Below are 15,628 nucleotides of genomic sequence, written 5' to 3' on the forward strand. Positions count from 1 at the left end.
TCCAGTCCAATTGATTCTATTTCAGAATTATCTTGTGACCCCAACATGTGCCATAGGGGCTTACATTTCAATCGTGATTGGTAGAATAATTCCAAACCATGGTGGAGCTAAGATCTGTTAGTGGTTTGGGCAGATTCAAAAAGATGTGATAAGTTGCTTGTTTGTGACATGGAGTGTGATCTGGTGGCATCAAAGTAAATTATGGGTTGATAGGGGTCCCGAGTGTGACCCCTAGGAAACCCATTTTGACCAGTGGTTCTTTGTTTGCAACTGTTTGCCTCAACTATGCACCTTTACTGATTTCTATACTGCCAGCCTTCCCCTTGTTTTTGACCTATAGTATGATCGTGGGAATAGAGGGATTGCCAGGAGTTGCATATGTGACACCTAGACCAATAGTGCTCTGTGTGTGACCGTTTGACTCACCTTTTTACAATAATAAGAATTATGCACCTTTCGTGGCTGGTAGTGCTGTCAAACTTCCCCGTGTCTTAAAATTAACACCTATGTCATGTGACATGAGTTTGACGGCAGGGGCCGTAAGTATGTGCATATTGTGGTGTGCAGGGTGGAGCGGTAGGGAGTTCCAGGTCTTGGCGGCTAGGTGAGAGAAGGATCTTCCTCCGGCAGTGGTGCGGCGGATGCGGGGGATGGAGGCGAGAGCGAGGCTGGTGGATCGAGCATTGCTGGTGTGGGTGTGGAATGTGAGTCTGTCGTTGAGGTAGGCTGGGCCTGTGTCGTGGAGGGCCTTGTGTGCGTGGATCAGGAGTTTGAAGGTGATCCTCTTTGATACTGGTAGCCAGTGAAGGTCTTTGAGGTGGGGGGAAATGTGGTCGCGGCGTGGGATGTCCAGAATGAGGAGGGCGGATGCGTTCTGGATTCTTTGCTTTGTTAGGATTTAGGTTGTTATTCCTGCATATAGGGCATTTCCGTAGTACAAACTGCTGCTGACCAGGGTGTGGGTGGTAGTTTTCCTGGTTTCAACAGGAATCCACTTGAAGATTTTGCAGAGCATGCGGAGAGTGCTGTAGCAGGAAGAGGAGATGGCATTGACCTGCTGAGTCATGCTGACTGTTGAGTCCAAGATGAAGCCTAGGTTGCGTGCGTGGGTGGTGGGTGAGGGCGCGATTCCTAGGGAGGTGGGCCTCCAGGAGTCATTCCAAGTTGAGGGGTTGGTGCCAAAGATGAGGATTTCTGTCTTGTCTGTGTTTAACTTGAGGTGGCTTGATTCCATCCAGCTGGTGATGACGTGAAGTCCGTTGTGGAGGTTGTTCTTTGCAGTTGTAGGGTCTTTCGTGAGGGAGAGGATGAGCTGAGTGTCGTCTGCGTAGGAAACTATGTTGATGTGGTGGGTTCGTGCGCTGTTGGCAAGGGGGGCCATGTAAAGGTTGAAGAGCGTGGGGCTGAGCGAAGATCCTTGGGGCACGCCACAGATGACTCTGTAGGCTTCTGACAGAAACGGTTGGATGCGGACTCTCTTTGTTCTGCTTGAGAGTCAAGTGTTGCGGATTCCAGTGTTGTGAAGGCATGTGCGGAGAGTGTGATGACATACCGTATCGAAAGCTGCAGAGGTCCAGGAGGATGAGTGCTGCTGTTTCTCCTTCGACGAGCATGGTCCTAATGTCGTCTGTGGCAGCAATGAGTGCAGTGTCGGTGCTGTGGTTTCTGCGGAATCCAGATTGGGAGGTGTTGAGTACGTTGCTGTCTTCCAGGAACCAGGATAGTTGGCTGCTTACGATTTTTTTGATGACCTTGGCTGGGAAAGATGGGAGGGAGATCGGCCGGTAGTTCTTTGGGTCGTCTGGGTCTGCCTTTGGTTTCTTCAGCAGGGCATTGATTTCTGCGTGCTTCCATCTTTCTGGGAAGGTGGCTGACTCGAAGGAACCGTTGATTGTTTTGCAGAGGTGGGGGGCAATGATGATGTTTGCCTTATTGAAGATATGGTGTGGGCAGGGGTCCGATTGTGATCCAGAGTGGATGGAGGCCATGGTGGCGGTGGAGTCCTCTATGTTGACGGGGGTCCAGGTGTGGAGGAGGTGGGTGTTGCTTGGAGCGTTGGGTTCTTGGGTGTTTGTAGTCAGCTGGTGGGTCTGAGGTTTGAAGCTATGGTGGATTTCTTCTATCTTTCGACAGAAGTGGGTTGCCAGTGAGTTGCAGAACTCCTGTGATGGCGGGGGTTTGTTGGAGCAGGTCCTGGGGGTGGAGAGCTCATTGATGATGCCGAAGAGCTCTTTACTGTTGTGAGCGTTGGCGTCGATGCGGTTTTTGAAGTGGGTCCTTTTGGTGGTGCGGATCAGTTGGTGATGTTTGCGTAGGCATCCTTGAAAGCGATGTGGTTGGAGTTGGTAGGGTCAAGGTGCCAGGTTTTTTCCATTCTGCGACATAGCCGTTTGGATTCCTGTAGTTCTGGGGTGAACCAGCTCGCCTTGATTCTGTGGGAGGTGTTTTTTTTTTTTTGAGCGGTGCGAGGGTGTTGGCGCAATCTTCTATCCAGCGATGCAGGTTGGTGGTGGCTGTGTTGGGCTCCGGGGTCCCAGGGGGTGGGGCCCGGGCGAGAGTGGAGATCAGTTGATCCGTTGATATTTTGCTCCAGTTGCATCAGGGGGGTTGTGTGCGGTGGTGGTGAGTGACTGGTTTCTGGTAGGAGAAGTGGATGCAGCGGTGGTCTGTCCAGCTGAGTTCGGTGGCTGAAAGAGACGTGGTTGCTGGCTGAGAAGACGAGGTCGAGTGTGTGGCCTGCGGAGTGGGTGGGTGAATTGACAAGTTGCTTAAGGCCGAAGTTGGCGAGGTTGTTGATTAGGTTGGTGGTGTTGATATTGTTGTTATTTTCTTGGTGGAAGTTTAGGTCACCGAGGAGGATGTAGTCTGTTGAGGCGAGGGCTTGGGAGCTGATGGCGTCGGCAATATCATCGCAGAACTGCGGTCTGGGTCCAGGGGGTCTGTAGACCAGTGTTCCTCTGAGTGTGTTGTTGGCGTTTATGTGGATTTTGAAGTGGAGGTGCTCGGCAGAGTTGATAGTGTCGTGGGAGTTGGTGAGAACTCTTATTGTGTTTTTGTGGACTATGGCGATTCCTCCTCCTGGTGTGTTGATTCGGTCTCTTCTGGTGATCTTGTAGTTTTCTGGTATGGCTATGGCTACGTCTGATTCCGAGGCCGAATTCATCCAGGTTTCAGTGAGTGATGCGACGTCGGGCGAGTATGTGGTCAGGAGGTCCCAGAGTTCAATTGCATGTTTGTGGACGGAGCGGGTGGTAAGTAGGATGCATCTTAGGCCGTTGTCTGTTTTGATTTGGAGTTTGTAGGTTAGGTTGCGGGTGAAATGCAGGCTTTGCAGGAGAAGGTTCCTTTGGTGCCCGTCGGTGTGGACTGGAAGCAGATGGAGGAGCGTCCTGGATTAAGGGCCTGGAGTTCGTTGGCAGTGTAAAGGTGTTCGGTGGCGTGGGAGGCGTGTTGGCCGGGGGTCTGACGCTGGGCGCGGTCTTGGTGCGGACTGGCGCAGACAGGCTTGCCTTTGGTGTGCCTTCGGCACGCCAGCGGCGCATCCATGCTGCAGCCGGCATAAGAGGGGAGGTGGGAGGGAGTGGCAGCTGGGAGGATGGAGGGAAACCTCCAATGGAACTGCGGGGTTGGGGCAGCAGGAGTCAGGAGCGGGAAGAGCTCTGGGGAGGAGGGAGGGGGACACGGCCGCGGGGAAGCAGCGGAGCGAACCTTCCGGGAGAGGAGACGCCAAGAAGCCCAAACAAGCCCAGACAAGCCCAAACAAGCCCAAAACAATGGCAGCACTTACCGGAGCAGTGGTGAGGAGGAAGCGACCTGCCTGCAAGGATGCAGGGTCAAAGGTCGCTTCTAACCTCGCGCTGCAGCCGGCATAAGAGGGGAGGTGGGAGGGAGTGGCAGCTGGGAGGAGGGAGGGAAACCTCCAATGGGAGTGTGGGGAGGCGGGGCACGGGAGTCAGGAGCAGGAAGAGCTCTGAGGAGGAGGGAGGGGGGCGGGGCTGCGGGGATGCAGCAGCGCGAACCTTCCGGGAGAGGAGAAGCCAAGAAGCCCAAACAAGCCCAAACGAGCCCAGACAAGCCCAAAGAAGCCCAAAACAATGGCAGCACTTACCGGAGCAGTGGTAAGGAGGAAGCGACCTGCCTGCATATTATACATACATAATATGTATATTTTATTGTGTTATTGCAGAAATGTGTAATTTGGGCAAATGGTGCACATTTGGTAATTCTATGTGTCTGTGAGATTCACGAATAGAGATTCATGAATAGAACAAACGTTGGAGGCAGTGTTTCTCACAGTGCCTCTCAATAAGTTATAAAGATGTTGTGATCATATGCCCATGCAATCTAGGGCCTCTCTGCAGAGCGATGGTTACACATATGCCAGTTGTAAATGTGGTAGTGTTTGAAGAAGCTACACAGATGTATAAATGCCAAAGGAAAATAAAATGCGGTCCCCATCTGGTGAATGGGTGGGTTATCTTCCTGTGGGATAAGAAAGTCGTGGAGAGGAAAGTAATGCGCATGGTAGGACAGAGTGAAAGTATGGTGCTGAAAAGGAACGAGATAACATGTGAAATGTGTAGATGAAAGATGTAGGGAGAAAACGGTTAAAAGGAGTGAAATACTGGAAAGGAAAGTGTGTACCAAGGAAAATGGCAATGACAGATGCTCCGAACACCACTACCTCTTCCAGAGGCCTTAGTAGGGCTTAACTCACAGTATTATGTTTTTAGAACAGAAATATTTTCTATGTTAGTTCTTCACAACAAAATCGTTGCTATTCATTTATTGGATACTGCTAACAAGCATTAGCAAAGGCAATTGTTCTGGCAGTGTTAGGTGTACGTCCATTGTTCTCTTATATGTATGGATGCAAAGACAGGAAACTCAAAGAGAGCACCCAAAATACTGGTCAGTTCACCCGCTGTGAAGCACTGGAGTTTAGTTCACAATTTTTTAAGCTATGCCCTTAATTAAATGGACCACACCTCATGCAGCGGGCATAGCTACTCTAATTTGTCCACGTCCCTTTATACCCGTCCCCCCCAAATTTTTATCCCACATAAAGCGCTGCCTGTTAACACACATTGCACTGTGGTCACTTATTATCAGGTGCCAGTGCACTGAAGAAGCGCTTTCTGTATGAGTATTGGAAGGCATGTAATGGTGATACTTGCTTATCAATCTTTCATCATACATTGTTACATTATATAACGTTTCTTTGATTTTGGGTAATTTCAACCTGGCCAGCATATTTCTCATTGTTGTACAGTATGAAAAATATTCTTAGCCAACCCTGCATTAGATCAACTCCATATCTGAAGATATTGTCTGATACCGACAACATATATGGGATCACTTTCAATAGAATCTGAATAAAACTAAATTAAAAGTATGTTTGTTTATAGTGTATTTTAGTTGTACCTCATTTTCCGCATGGGAAAAGGACACATTACAAACTCCACTGTTTCTCTGTCCACTTGAACCGAGAAATATGACTTGATCCGGTAAAATAAATCACACTGTACCAACTAATTTAAAAAACACAGAGCCATGCTAGAGGGATGCCATTTTTAGTGACTAGAGGGCAAAGATCAACCTCATTTAACCATATGAAATGAAAGGCCCGTTAAAATGATCTAAAGCTACACTCTGAGGGATACAGGGAAGCAAGATAGCTAATGAGTTAGAAGCCTGTTGGCAGGCCCCTCTCAGCTGGCAGTGATGGACTAAAATACAGTAATTAGGCAAGCTGTCTATGGTATGCTAAAAGACCCGACCTGCTCATCTCCATACACAGGATTTTTATTGGCGGCAGTGGCGGTCTCATCTCTGATTTTGCTGCAGATGGTGGAGGCTGTTTGCAGTACATTCTGGTGGAGGATGCAAAGAGCTCACAGCATGCCCCCAAAAGGACTTATGCTGCTGCGGGACCAAAAACAAAACTCAAGCTCGTCCGTACAACAGAAGAACGGGCTTGATCGTGCTAAAGTCTTCGGAGTTGTGGTGAAGAAATATAGGGCCATATGTACGAACACAATTTCCTATTGACACAGAATGGGAAAAACCCTTTGCTACATCTGGCCCATAATGTCGGGTGCGTAAGGAATGGGCAGCCCCGGGAGGGAAGTCCGACTCAGGAGACAGAGCCCATGGAGGAACTGTATAGGGCGGCAGAGTGCCTTACCAAAACTGCTGCAGCCCACAATAGTGGATTTATTTCCTATTTCCAATGTGGATGCTGGTTCCTTGAGGAGCAGCAGAGGACTATATGGGGAAACATTTAACACAGCAGGCAATCTCAGCAAATGAAGGCAAAGGTCATGGTGGAGCAATTGACATAAAGCACCCTCCCCCCTGCTATCATTAAATGCCGCAGAGTTGGTTTTGAAGAATGGGAGGTGATTGCAAGACAATTACCAATGGAACAGGTTAATCCAACTCTGAATGCTCAGGTTAGTCAAGAGGTGCCCCAAACAAATGAAGTTATACCGGGAGAAGACTTTAAGAATTGTGATATTGTTAGGGCAAATGGGGTTGACTCACGAAACATGGCTCTAGCAACTTTTAGGAATGTTCGCGCAAAAGATGCAGTTTGTCTGCCACAGATGGGGTACTGCAGAAAGGCTGTAAAAATACAGAAATTGACCCAATAGATAGTAGGAGTATGATTGGAGCAACTGATCACTTAGAAAACTTCTTCTCTTTTACTGACAATTCAGATACCTCTTGTTGTGGCATAAACACAGATCTAGATCCCTGTGGGGTTGGGAGAAAGACCCTATGAAATATTCCAGATGATTCAGAAAAAAACAACACGAAAGAAGCGAAAAGAAAAATCGTATATAGCGGGGACCTGGAAAAACTGCTAAGGAGTACATGCTTTGAAATGGGACTATTCCTATACTAGGCAAGTTTACACTGAGGTCGATGCCCAGACCAAGGCGTATGATGAGCTGCAGGCTGAGGCAGGATTAGATTCTGCAGATAGTAAAATAGGAGTGAAAGGGGAGCCTACTTTGAGCTTGATTATCAATCAATAAAGCAACTGCAAGAGGATTCACGGAGGGACAGTCGTAAAGCACCATTGACCACTAAAAAAGTGCACGGGCTATGAGGAAATTGAATAAAACATACTCCGACATTGGAGAAAGAATCACTGCAGTAGAAGAGCGAGTTGTAGCTCTAGAAGGGGAAGTAGGGCAGGGGCAGGAAGAAGTCTCAACTGGTGGACATTATGTGGAAAATAGAAGATGTTGAGAACAGGCAGCGAGGAAGAACTTGAGGCTCTTAGGAGTCTCTGAAGGGGCAGAAGGGAAGGCCTTCAGCTTCTTCACAGTAAATTTTCTTAAAGACGCATTCCCTGATCTAGCATGGTGGAACTGGGATTTGACAAAATAGCAGGTGCATCGCTTTCCACTTTTGATTAAGAAGGCTTGAGAGAGAGCCAGACAGAAAGACAAAGAGCCATTCTGAAATATTTTGATTTTTTTCTTTTATCATGCCAGGCAATCTTTGAAAAGTACCACTCAGAGGTAAGACGATCTTTTAAAGGACAGTCTTTTTTTGTAAGCCTTGGCTTCTGCAAAATCACTGTAGAAAGAAGATGGAGATTAAGATAATTAATCAAACCCTTTCAAAGTCAGGGTTGAGGAGCATACTTGATAATCCCGGCTCGGTTGAAAATTATAGTGAAAGGAAAGATTATGACTTTACTTCAAAGATGAAGGCCAAAAAGAAACAGAGAAAGGAAGCAAAAAATGGAGGAAGGAAAAAAGAAGGAGGAGTGGGAGGGAAAGGGAAGGAAAATGGGAAAGAGAAAAAAACCCACATAGAATGTCTTTTGATTTACATGATGCAGTACTCATTGGGTATGGAGGGTAGGAAGGAGGGGGGTTCCAATTTGGGACGAAGGAGATATGGTAGCCAGGGAACTAGGATACTTGATATTGTCCAATGTATATGGTGTATACGGGGTAGGATGATTAAGAAAGAGCTTGTAGTTTTCCTACTATATTTTTGTAACTTCTGACCTAGGAGGGAAAGGATGTTTAGGGGGCATGCTCATGAAACCATCACACAGGCCTTGGTAGGCCTGTAACTTCATGGTGGAGGTGAGGGGTGATTGTAGGCTGGAGGAGGGTGAGCTCGGTGGGAATAAGCTGGGGGGGATGGGTAGAGGGTGGGCTGGTACACAAAGGAAGAGGTTCAACACTAGAGGGGCAGATCCAGAAAGCTAAACTTAACACAAGTGGGCCTTAAATGCCCTTAGTATGATGAACATCATAATGGTTAGCTCTCTAGACACCTTAGTACGGGTAAAATCCAGATAGCTACAAAAAATGTTAAGGGTTGCGTGACAGCACAAAGAGGCAAAGGGTAGCTGTAGACCTGCAAATATTAAAAGCAGATATTGCGTGTTTTGAGGAAAAGTACTTGGGAGGAGAGGAAGAACTTATTGGGATCAATGGGTTATGAAGTAATTGGTTGTACAACCCAGGAAACTAGGACTCGAGGGGTGGCCATTTTGGCAAAAAAGTGGCTTAAGTTTATGCAAACCTTCTCTGACAGCCTTGGGAGTTGGATAATTATTTAAACTTGTTATCCAGGAGGGGCTTTTACATTATGCTCAGTAGAGGGGCCAGTTTTGGATGGCCTATTGGTTTTTGACTGGCTGAAAAAGGAGTTGCCAATTATGGTTTACGGTAATTTCAGTATTCGCCTGCAGGGTGACTGGTTGGAGGCAGGAGTAGATTCATATAGTGGACCTAAGCCCTGTGTGTTTAAGGCTGTATAACAGATGGGGAGATATCACGGGTTAACAGAAGTTTGGAGTAGTGTGACAGATATTGATCCAGGGTTTATCTACTATTCATCTCCTCATAGGAAGCATGCACAACTAGATTATTTCTGTATACTTCATGACATGATACAACGCTGGAAGGCTGAAAAGTTTCCTCAGGTTATAGAATTGACCACACAGAGTAAGTATGAAGTAGAATCGAATTGGACACTCAAATGGTCATTGCTGTATGATAAAGACTATGTTAAGCTCATAGAGAGATGAATACCATTATTCATGGAAGAAAATTGGGGTAGTGTCTCTCTTGGGGTTATCTGGGATGCTCTTAAGACTAGAGTACAGGGGAGACAATAAGATTTAGTTTGAATTGGCAACAAAAAGAAAAACAGTTAACAGAGATACGGTATGAGAGGTTAGTCAATTCAGGATCCAGTCTAATTAAAGCAGTATTAGATGGAGCAGGGGTAGAGGAAGCTCAGTAAGATTTGGTGTTGGCCATGCCAGCATTCACTGAGGTTTCTGCTAGTAAGGTGGTGGAGAACTATGTAGTCTGGAAAAAAGATGGCTCTGAATACGTTGAAAAGATTGGGCATCTCTTGGCTATCAGGGTCCAACAAAAAATTCATATGGTTTAATAAAAGAATTGAAGTCATCTAAGGGATACATCGCTAGAGATATCATAGGCATAAGGGAGATTTTCAGGGAATATTACCAATACAGTGAGGATGTAGCAATAGAGGTTGTGGGAAATGACAAAATATCTGGAGGCAATTCCTCTCCTACAGTGTGATGCTTTAGACAAAGCATCTCTCAATGCTACTATTTCAGGGGAAGAAATTATGAATGTTGTTCAGAGTCTATCATCAGGAAAAGCAGTGAGGACATACAAGATTCCTATCAGATTTTATAAAGTATCCTCCATTCAATTAGGGGTATTTCTGACAGATCTTTTTGGGGGTGTCTATGAAGGTCAGATGCCTCCTGTATCATGGGAAACTGCAAATATATTTTTTTCTCAAAAAATTTAACCACCTCATGAACCCGGGTCATACCGCCCATTACATCAATGAATAGTGATACACAGATATATTTGAAGGTGCTAGCTAATAGGCTCTCCCCTATAATTGGTAAGGTTGTATCCCCCAAACAGCATGGTTTTATACCAGGGAGAGGTACAGCTGAGCATATACGAAGGATGATAACTCTAATGGATGTCTCGGGGGTTGCAGAAGACCCTATTAGTTGCTGGAAAAGTCTATGACAGGGTCTACTGGCAATACCCGCGGGATACAATGAGAAAGTTCAGCATTGGACAGAGGTTTATTACAACAATAAAAGCACTTACAATGTTCTCACTTTAAGATCATATGACTTAATCACAGCATACATTTTCTGAATGTCCATTAATTTATGTTCATGTCCTTTCAAATGCTACTCAAGCTGCCGTGGCTACTATAGAACAATTGTAGGATGAAACTGATTGAATGAAATCACCAAGTGGTATAAGATCATTCATTCAAGATTGACCATTGTTAGACTTAAAAAAAAAGGGTGGTTATAATATAAGGATGTGGTTGAGATGGTTGTTTGGACTAAATAAATTTGGTTGGAGTTGAATGGAGTCCTTATGAGGGATCAGTGTGTATGAGAATATGAGGCATAGTTTTTAGTATATTTTGAAAGAAGTTGAGGGTGGGCAGTAAGAGTATGTGGGTAATTTAATATGTCTTTCAAATTAATAATGAATTGGAAGTTTCTTGTGTTATATTGAATAAAATTTAAATTAAATAATGGGAATGATTTTGTACACCACTGAGCTCCACTTGATTACAAGAGAATAAAGGGGATTAACTCCACATAGAAATTAGAAGGCTGGACGGGGGTTATACTTGTTTTACCTTACAAGAATTTTACCCACCCCATGACCTATAGAAACACAGGGAGCCCCTTTTCATGTATGATAATCTTAGCCACCCTGATATTTTTTGTGATCCCCATATGCTGGGTTGGAAAATAAAGGGAATAAGTAAATTAGGGGATTTTTATAATGATTATGGATTTATTACTTTTGAGGAACTGGTGATGAAATTGAATGTCAACCAAAAGAATATTTTGAACTTCATACAAGTTTGTGACTTTGTAATTATAAAGGCAGGTGCAGCTCATTAATTTTTCAGATCTGAACTAATTGATATGTCAATGAGAAGAACTAAATTTATGATTGGACAGGCCTACGGAATGTTGAACTCATTAAGGATGATGTCGAGAAACAATCTCTGAAATGGCAGGGGAAACTAGGGGTCACAGAAGGTACTTTTGAGGAATCACTGGAGCTGGACCAGTATAAATTGCTGTCAGCTAATCTGATGGCCCAGCATTATAAAACAATTTACTATCTATATTATATCCCTGGAAATATGGTTAAATGGGGAGGAGGTAAAACAGGCACAAGCTATCCAAGATGTCAAAGGGTGGTGGCAGATTTAATGATTTGCTACACATGTATGGGAGCTGTCCGGACTTAGAGGAAATTAAAGATGAGATAACCAAATTTTGTGAGAATAATTTTAAATCTTACTCCTCAGCTAGTTCTTTTGGGAGTTCACAGTAAGGCGGTCCCTTGTGCCATGCAGCTGTTTATGTTTGTGGCTATGGAAGTACTACGCTATGCATTGCATCCGCCTGGCTGGATCATTCCCCACCTTCGTTTCAGCAATGGATGGCGCAACTTCTTGCAGTTCATAATTTAGAAACATCATCATATGCTTGTAAGGGAAAATCTAGGAAGAGATGGGAGCCAATATGGGAACCTCTCTCCAAATGGAAAGTAGCACAACAATACATTTGTAGCACATATATTACTAGGGCTGCTATTATAGGGTTGTAAATATTGGATGAATGACTCAGCTAGGGAGGTTTAAAGACTTAAGTTGTACTTTGTTTTTCGTATATATGGATGATAAAAATGTCTCCCCTTGTCTGTGGCTCCCCTTGTGTGTGTTTTTATTGTTCATGTAATAGTTTTCTATTACTGTATGTATTTTATAATTTAAAGGTTTATTATTGAAAGATATTTACTTCTCTGCGTACTATGGGAAGGGGTGGCGATCTCGGGGGAGGGGGAATCCTTTTCAAACTTTAATAAAAAATGATTAATAAAAAAAATTAAAAGGTCCGCACTTCTTTTTTTTAAAAATTCATTTTAAACTAGTTTTAAACAACAATAACAGTATGTTGTAGCATCTTGAAGTCCTGATGTATTAGGAGTCGGATAATTGAATAAAAAGACCAGTGGAAAGCAGACTCCTCATCAGAGGAAGGAGGCACTTTTTGTTTCTTATCTGAGGTGAGTGACGTTCTACTATTGTTTCATTCCAAAGGCAACAAAACAAAGAGGGATCCTTACCAGCAGGTGGCACACCGGAGGGAAAAGTGTTTGCTCAATTTTCAGTAATTTCTAGAAAATAGTGAAAGGGAATACAGTGAGATCTTTCAGCACAATGCATTGCTTTGCAGAAAAAAAAAATGGAAAATCAACATAATTACTTTTTGTAATAAGGTTCCACAATAATGACAGAATCTTTCATTTTGTGCTTTACAAATAGAATTCCTGTTAACAATTTTTTTTATGACAGAAGCATTACGTACCCTCAAAGTCTATGTTTTCAAGATCAAATAACCAAGTAGCCTAAAGCCCTCTCTAGGAGATGCCAACACTGCCAGGTGAAGCCTGTAACACAGTTACCAGCCCCAACAAATATTATGGGGTTTAGATTTAAGTCAGCCACTCATGTTTCCCTCAGAACTTTTTAGCAACTGTGAAGAGCTGAAGTCTCCAAGGTACGGTGGGGGAGTATTAGGAATTAAGCAGGAATCAGACCTGTGAATACAGATTTCCCCGGTAATTCGTCATAAAAGTAATTGATGCTCAGTATTTGATCTATAATCCATGGTAATTATACACCCACAGAACTAATGGGATCATCAACGCCTAGGTTGCAAAATCAACAACCCCACATTGTGGGCCTCATATTAAGACCTGACCGTAAACAGCAAATAAAGGAACCTGCCTAGCTGTTCACAGCTACCACCACACTTAAAACCATAAAACTGCCTGCCTGTCACTCACACACCTTATCATTCAGCACACTGCTAAGAGCTGCACCCCATAACACATAGGTAGTCATCATGCATGGCATGGAAACACTTCCCACACATGATCAAAATGAATAGAACATCCTTCCAACCGCACTTTTTACACGGCGTAGAGTGCTACCCATGAAGGCAAGCACTTCAGCGCCGACATAGGAGTAGTAAGCACTATTTAAATACTGCAGTACAGTGGAATACATTTGTCTCTCTGCTAAGACCTATGAATTATATAAAGTAAGAAGACTGCATAAATAGTTGCATCATTTGCCAGAGTGGGAAATACAAAAAGATTTTTTAAAAATAACTGCTTTGAATTGCATTATAATGATGCAAACTGCTGAACGTGATTCTAACACCCAAGGGTCTCCAAAAGTCGCCTTAAATTAGCCCTCTGTGGGATGGCTTTAGGGTAGTGCGTGTGTGGACAGAAATGATGTTTGCTAGCAATGTGTGGAATTTAGGTAGGTTATAATCCAGATATTCATCAAGAAGCAATCTACCTTATTTTATGCAAATGTATCTTCTTCAACTTGTAAACATCTAATAGAACCAGGTCTGTCCAACGTTACCAAGTTTGGCAACGGCTCACATAATGCAAGAGATTGGAATTTACTCCCAAGGCTCGAAAGAGAACAACAGGACATAGCTCTACATGCTGGTCTAAAGGGGGCATAACATGAGCTCAAAACATTGATTGAGATTTATTTTCTTCTGTTATCTTGAAATGACCTGCTGGTCTATATTTGGCCTGGAGCTATCTCAATTGTCTGAATCTGAATTACAAAATGAAGAACATAAAGCACTATAATGTCCTGTGGACTTTCTTAACTGTAGCAGCTTTGTTTCCAGGAACTCGAGCAGGTAAGGTACCATCTATGAACCTCTATACTAGCTTGATATAGATCTGTCCCCCTGTAGTTGGAACCTGGAAAATGTCTAGTGTGGCTTGACTGCAGTTATAGGGGGTGTCAGCTATAGGGAGAGCTGGCTGTGCTAGGGGAGGTATGCAGATGGTGTGGAGGCCCCTGAGATGGCCATTGATCCTACACAACCCATAAACTTCACACTTGACCTGCCGTACAGGCAAGAAATACATTTTCCATTCATCTGCTCCAGAACAAAAAAAGGTGGTACAACACGAATTAACTGCTTTGAAGCACATGGGCTATCTTTAAGTTAGGTAAATTAATGGTGAGCGTACCTTTGAGAGTAAAAGTAAAATGATTCTCTCTGGGCATAAATAAAAGGCACGTTTGTTGCCGGTTGTCATGTTTAAAGAGCACAAAAGGGCACTGGGAGCTCTGATGAAGGAGGATGAGGGGGTGTCTCTAGCATTGTACTAACGCAGAGTGGACCATGACATTGCCCTACATGCAGTTCAGTGCTTGCTTTTGGAACTTATCCAGTATCTTCCATCTGCCAACGGGTCCACAGAAGATGTGGAAATCCTTGCTTCTAAAACTGTGTAGCCCTGGTCCAGGCATCACGCTTCAACAGTGTGTCTGATGAGCCGAAAATACACAACTCAGAAGCGGAAGCTGGAGGACTGGCAAAACACACACAACTCCACACAAAGGCAACCCCACGCACACACCTAACCGCCATTTGAAATAGAATTCATGGTTGTGTTTGTCATTCCCCAATTATAATTGAATGTCACCAGAGGAATAGGTACTTCAGAGGAAATTTGTGGCCTGTACACAAGCAGGTGTATCACATTTCCTTTCATAAATAATTGTAGTTTGCATACCCTAATCTACAGCAGGAAATTAGACCACCTTTGCAATTACATTGCAGACTGACCATTAAGTGGTGAAAGTATCAAGCAAACAACAGGTGCACAATATCATTAATAAGGAAGTTGTTCAGTTGTGATAAGATATAATTGAGAGGCATAGCCCTCTCTGGGACTGTAGCTAAGATTCAATGAAAGATCCATAGAATTGGAATACTTATTAGTTCACCCTTTAAGTAGATTAGTGTCGGGATTCAGAGACCAGCTGAAAGCCCAGACCATCTCATAGCCAAATGCACTGGAGAACAGAGTGATAATTATCACCAGACAATGCAACCAGGGACAAACAAGAATAAGAGGTAAGAGTGAAACTCAGAAATGAGCTCGCTCTACAAGACTTCAACTGTTTAAAGGGAAGGCACAACTATGCATTTATGGTATGAGTCTTGGGTTGATCTGATCAGCAGTTCCTGCAGCCAATTATGCTATGTTGAAACCAGAGCCAACCAGAAATCTGGAAAAGGCCCCAAGACTCTACATTTGAAAGGCTTAAAAGACAGTGAAGCAAATAGGGAAAAAGCTAAAGAGGTCACAAACTTAGGAATCAAGGGAACTGAGTAGTAATGTGGAATATTATTATTGTTTAACGTTTGGAATGTACACACCAGGAGAGTTCCTTAGAATCCCGGCGTCGTGGTGTTTCGACCTGAGCTAGTTACTCAGTGACTGGCGAATGGAGAATCACACTTGTTCTGGTCTCTGACATTAAACTGCTTTTACCAACGATAACCATGCGGTGTCACCTTCTTCATTTTGCCGATGATCACCAGTGTTGCCTGGTGACACTCACCATAGAACACAGTGGATAACTGTAGGCGCAGCCCGTATCCTGTTGCGCCACAGCAGTGTACGTAGAGGATCAAAACAGCACCAGCTTG

At 44.1% G+C, this 15,628-nt stretch overlaps 1 protein-coding gene across 1 annotated transcript in view; it reads right to left on the reverse strand.

The window, feature by feature from the left end:
• Window positions 1–15,628, reverse strand: part of LOC138262009 (ranaspumin-like) — a 75,004-nt gene that overhangs the window by 28,361 nt on the left and 31,015 nt on the right. The window contains exon 7 of the mRNA XM_069211646.1: window positions 12,210–12,260. Coding sequence (XP_069067747.1) covers window positions 12,210–12,260 — 51 coding nt within the window. The remainder of the gene's footprint in view (window positions 1–12,209; window positions 12,261–15,628) is intronic.

This window comes from Pleurodeles waltl, chromosome 10 (genome assembly GCF_031143425.1).
Source record: "Pleurodeles waltl isolate 20211129_DDA chromosome 10, aPleWal1.hap1.20221129, whole genome shotgun sequence".
Classification (NCBI taxonomy): domain Eukaryota; kingdom Metazoa; phylum Chordata; class Amphibia; order Caudata; family Salamandridae; genus Pleurodeles; species Pleurodeles waltl.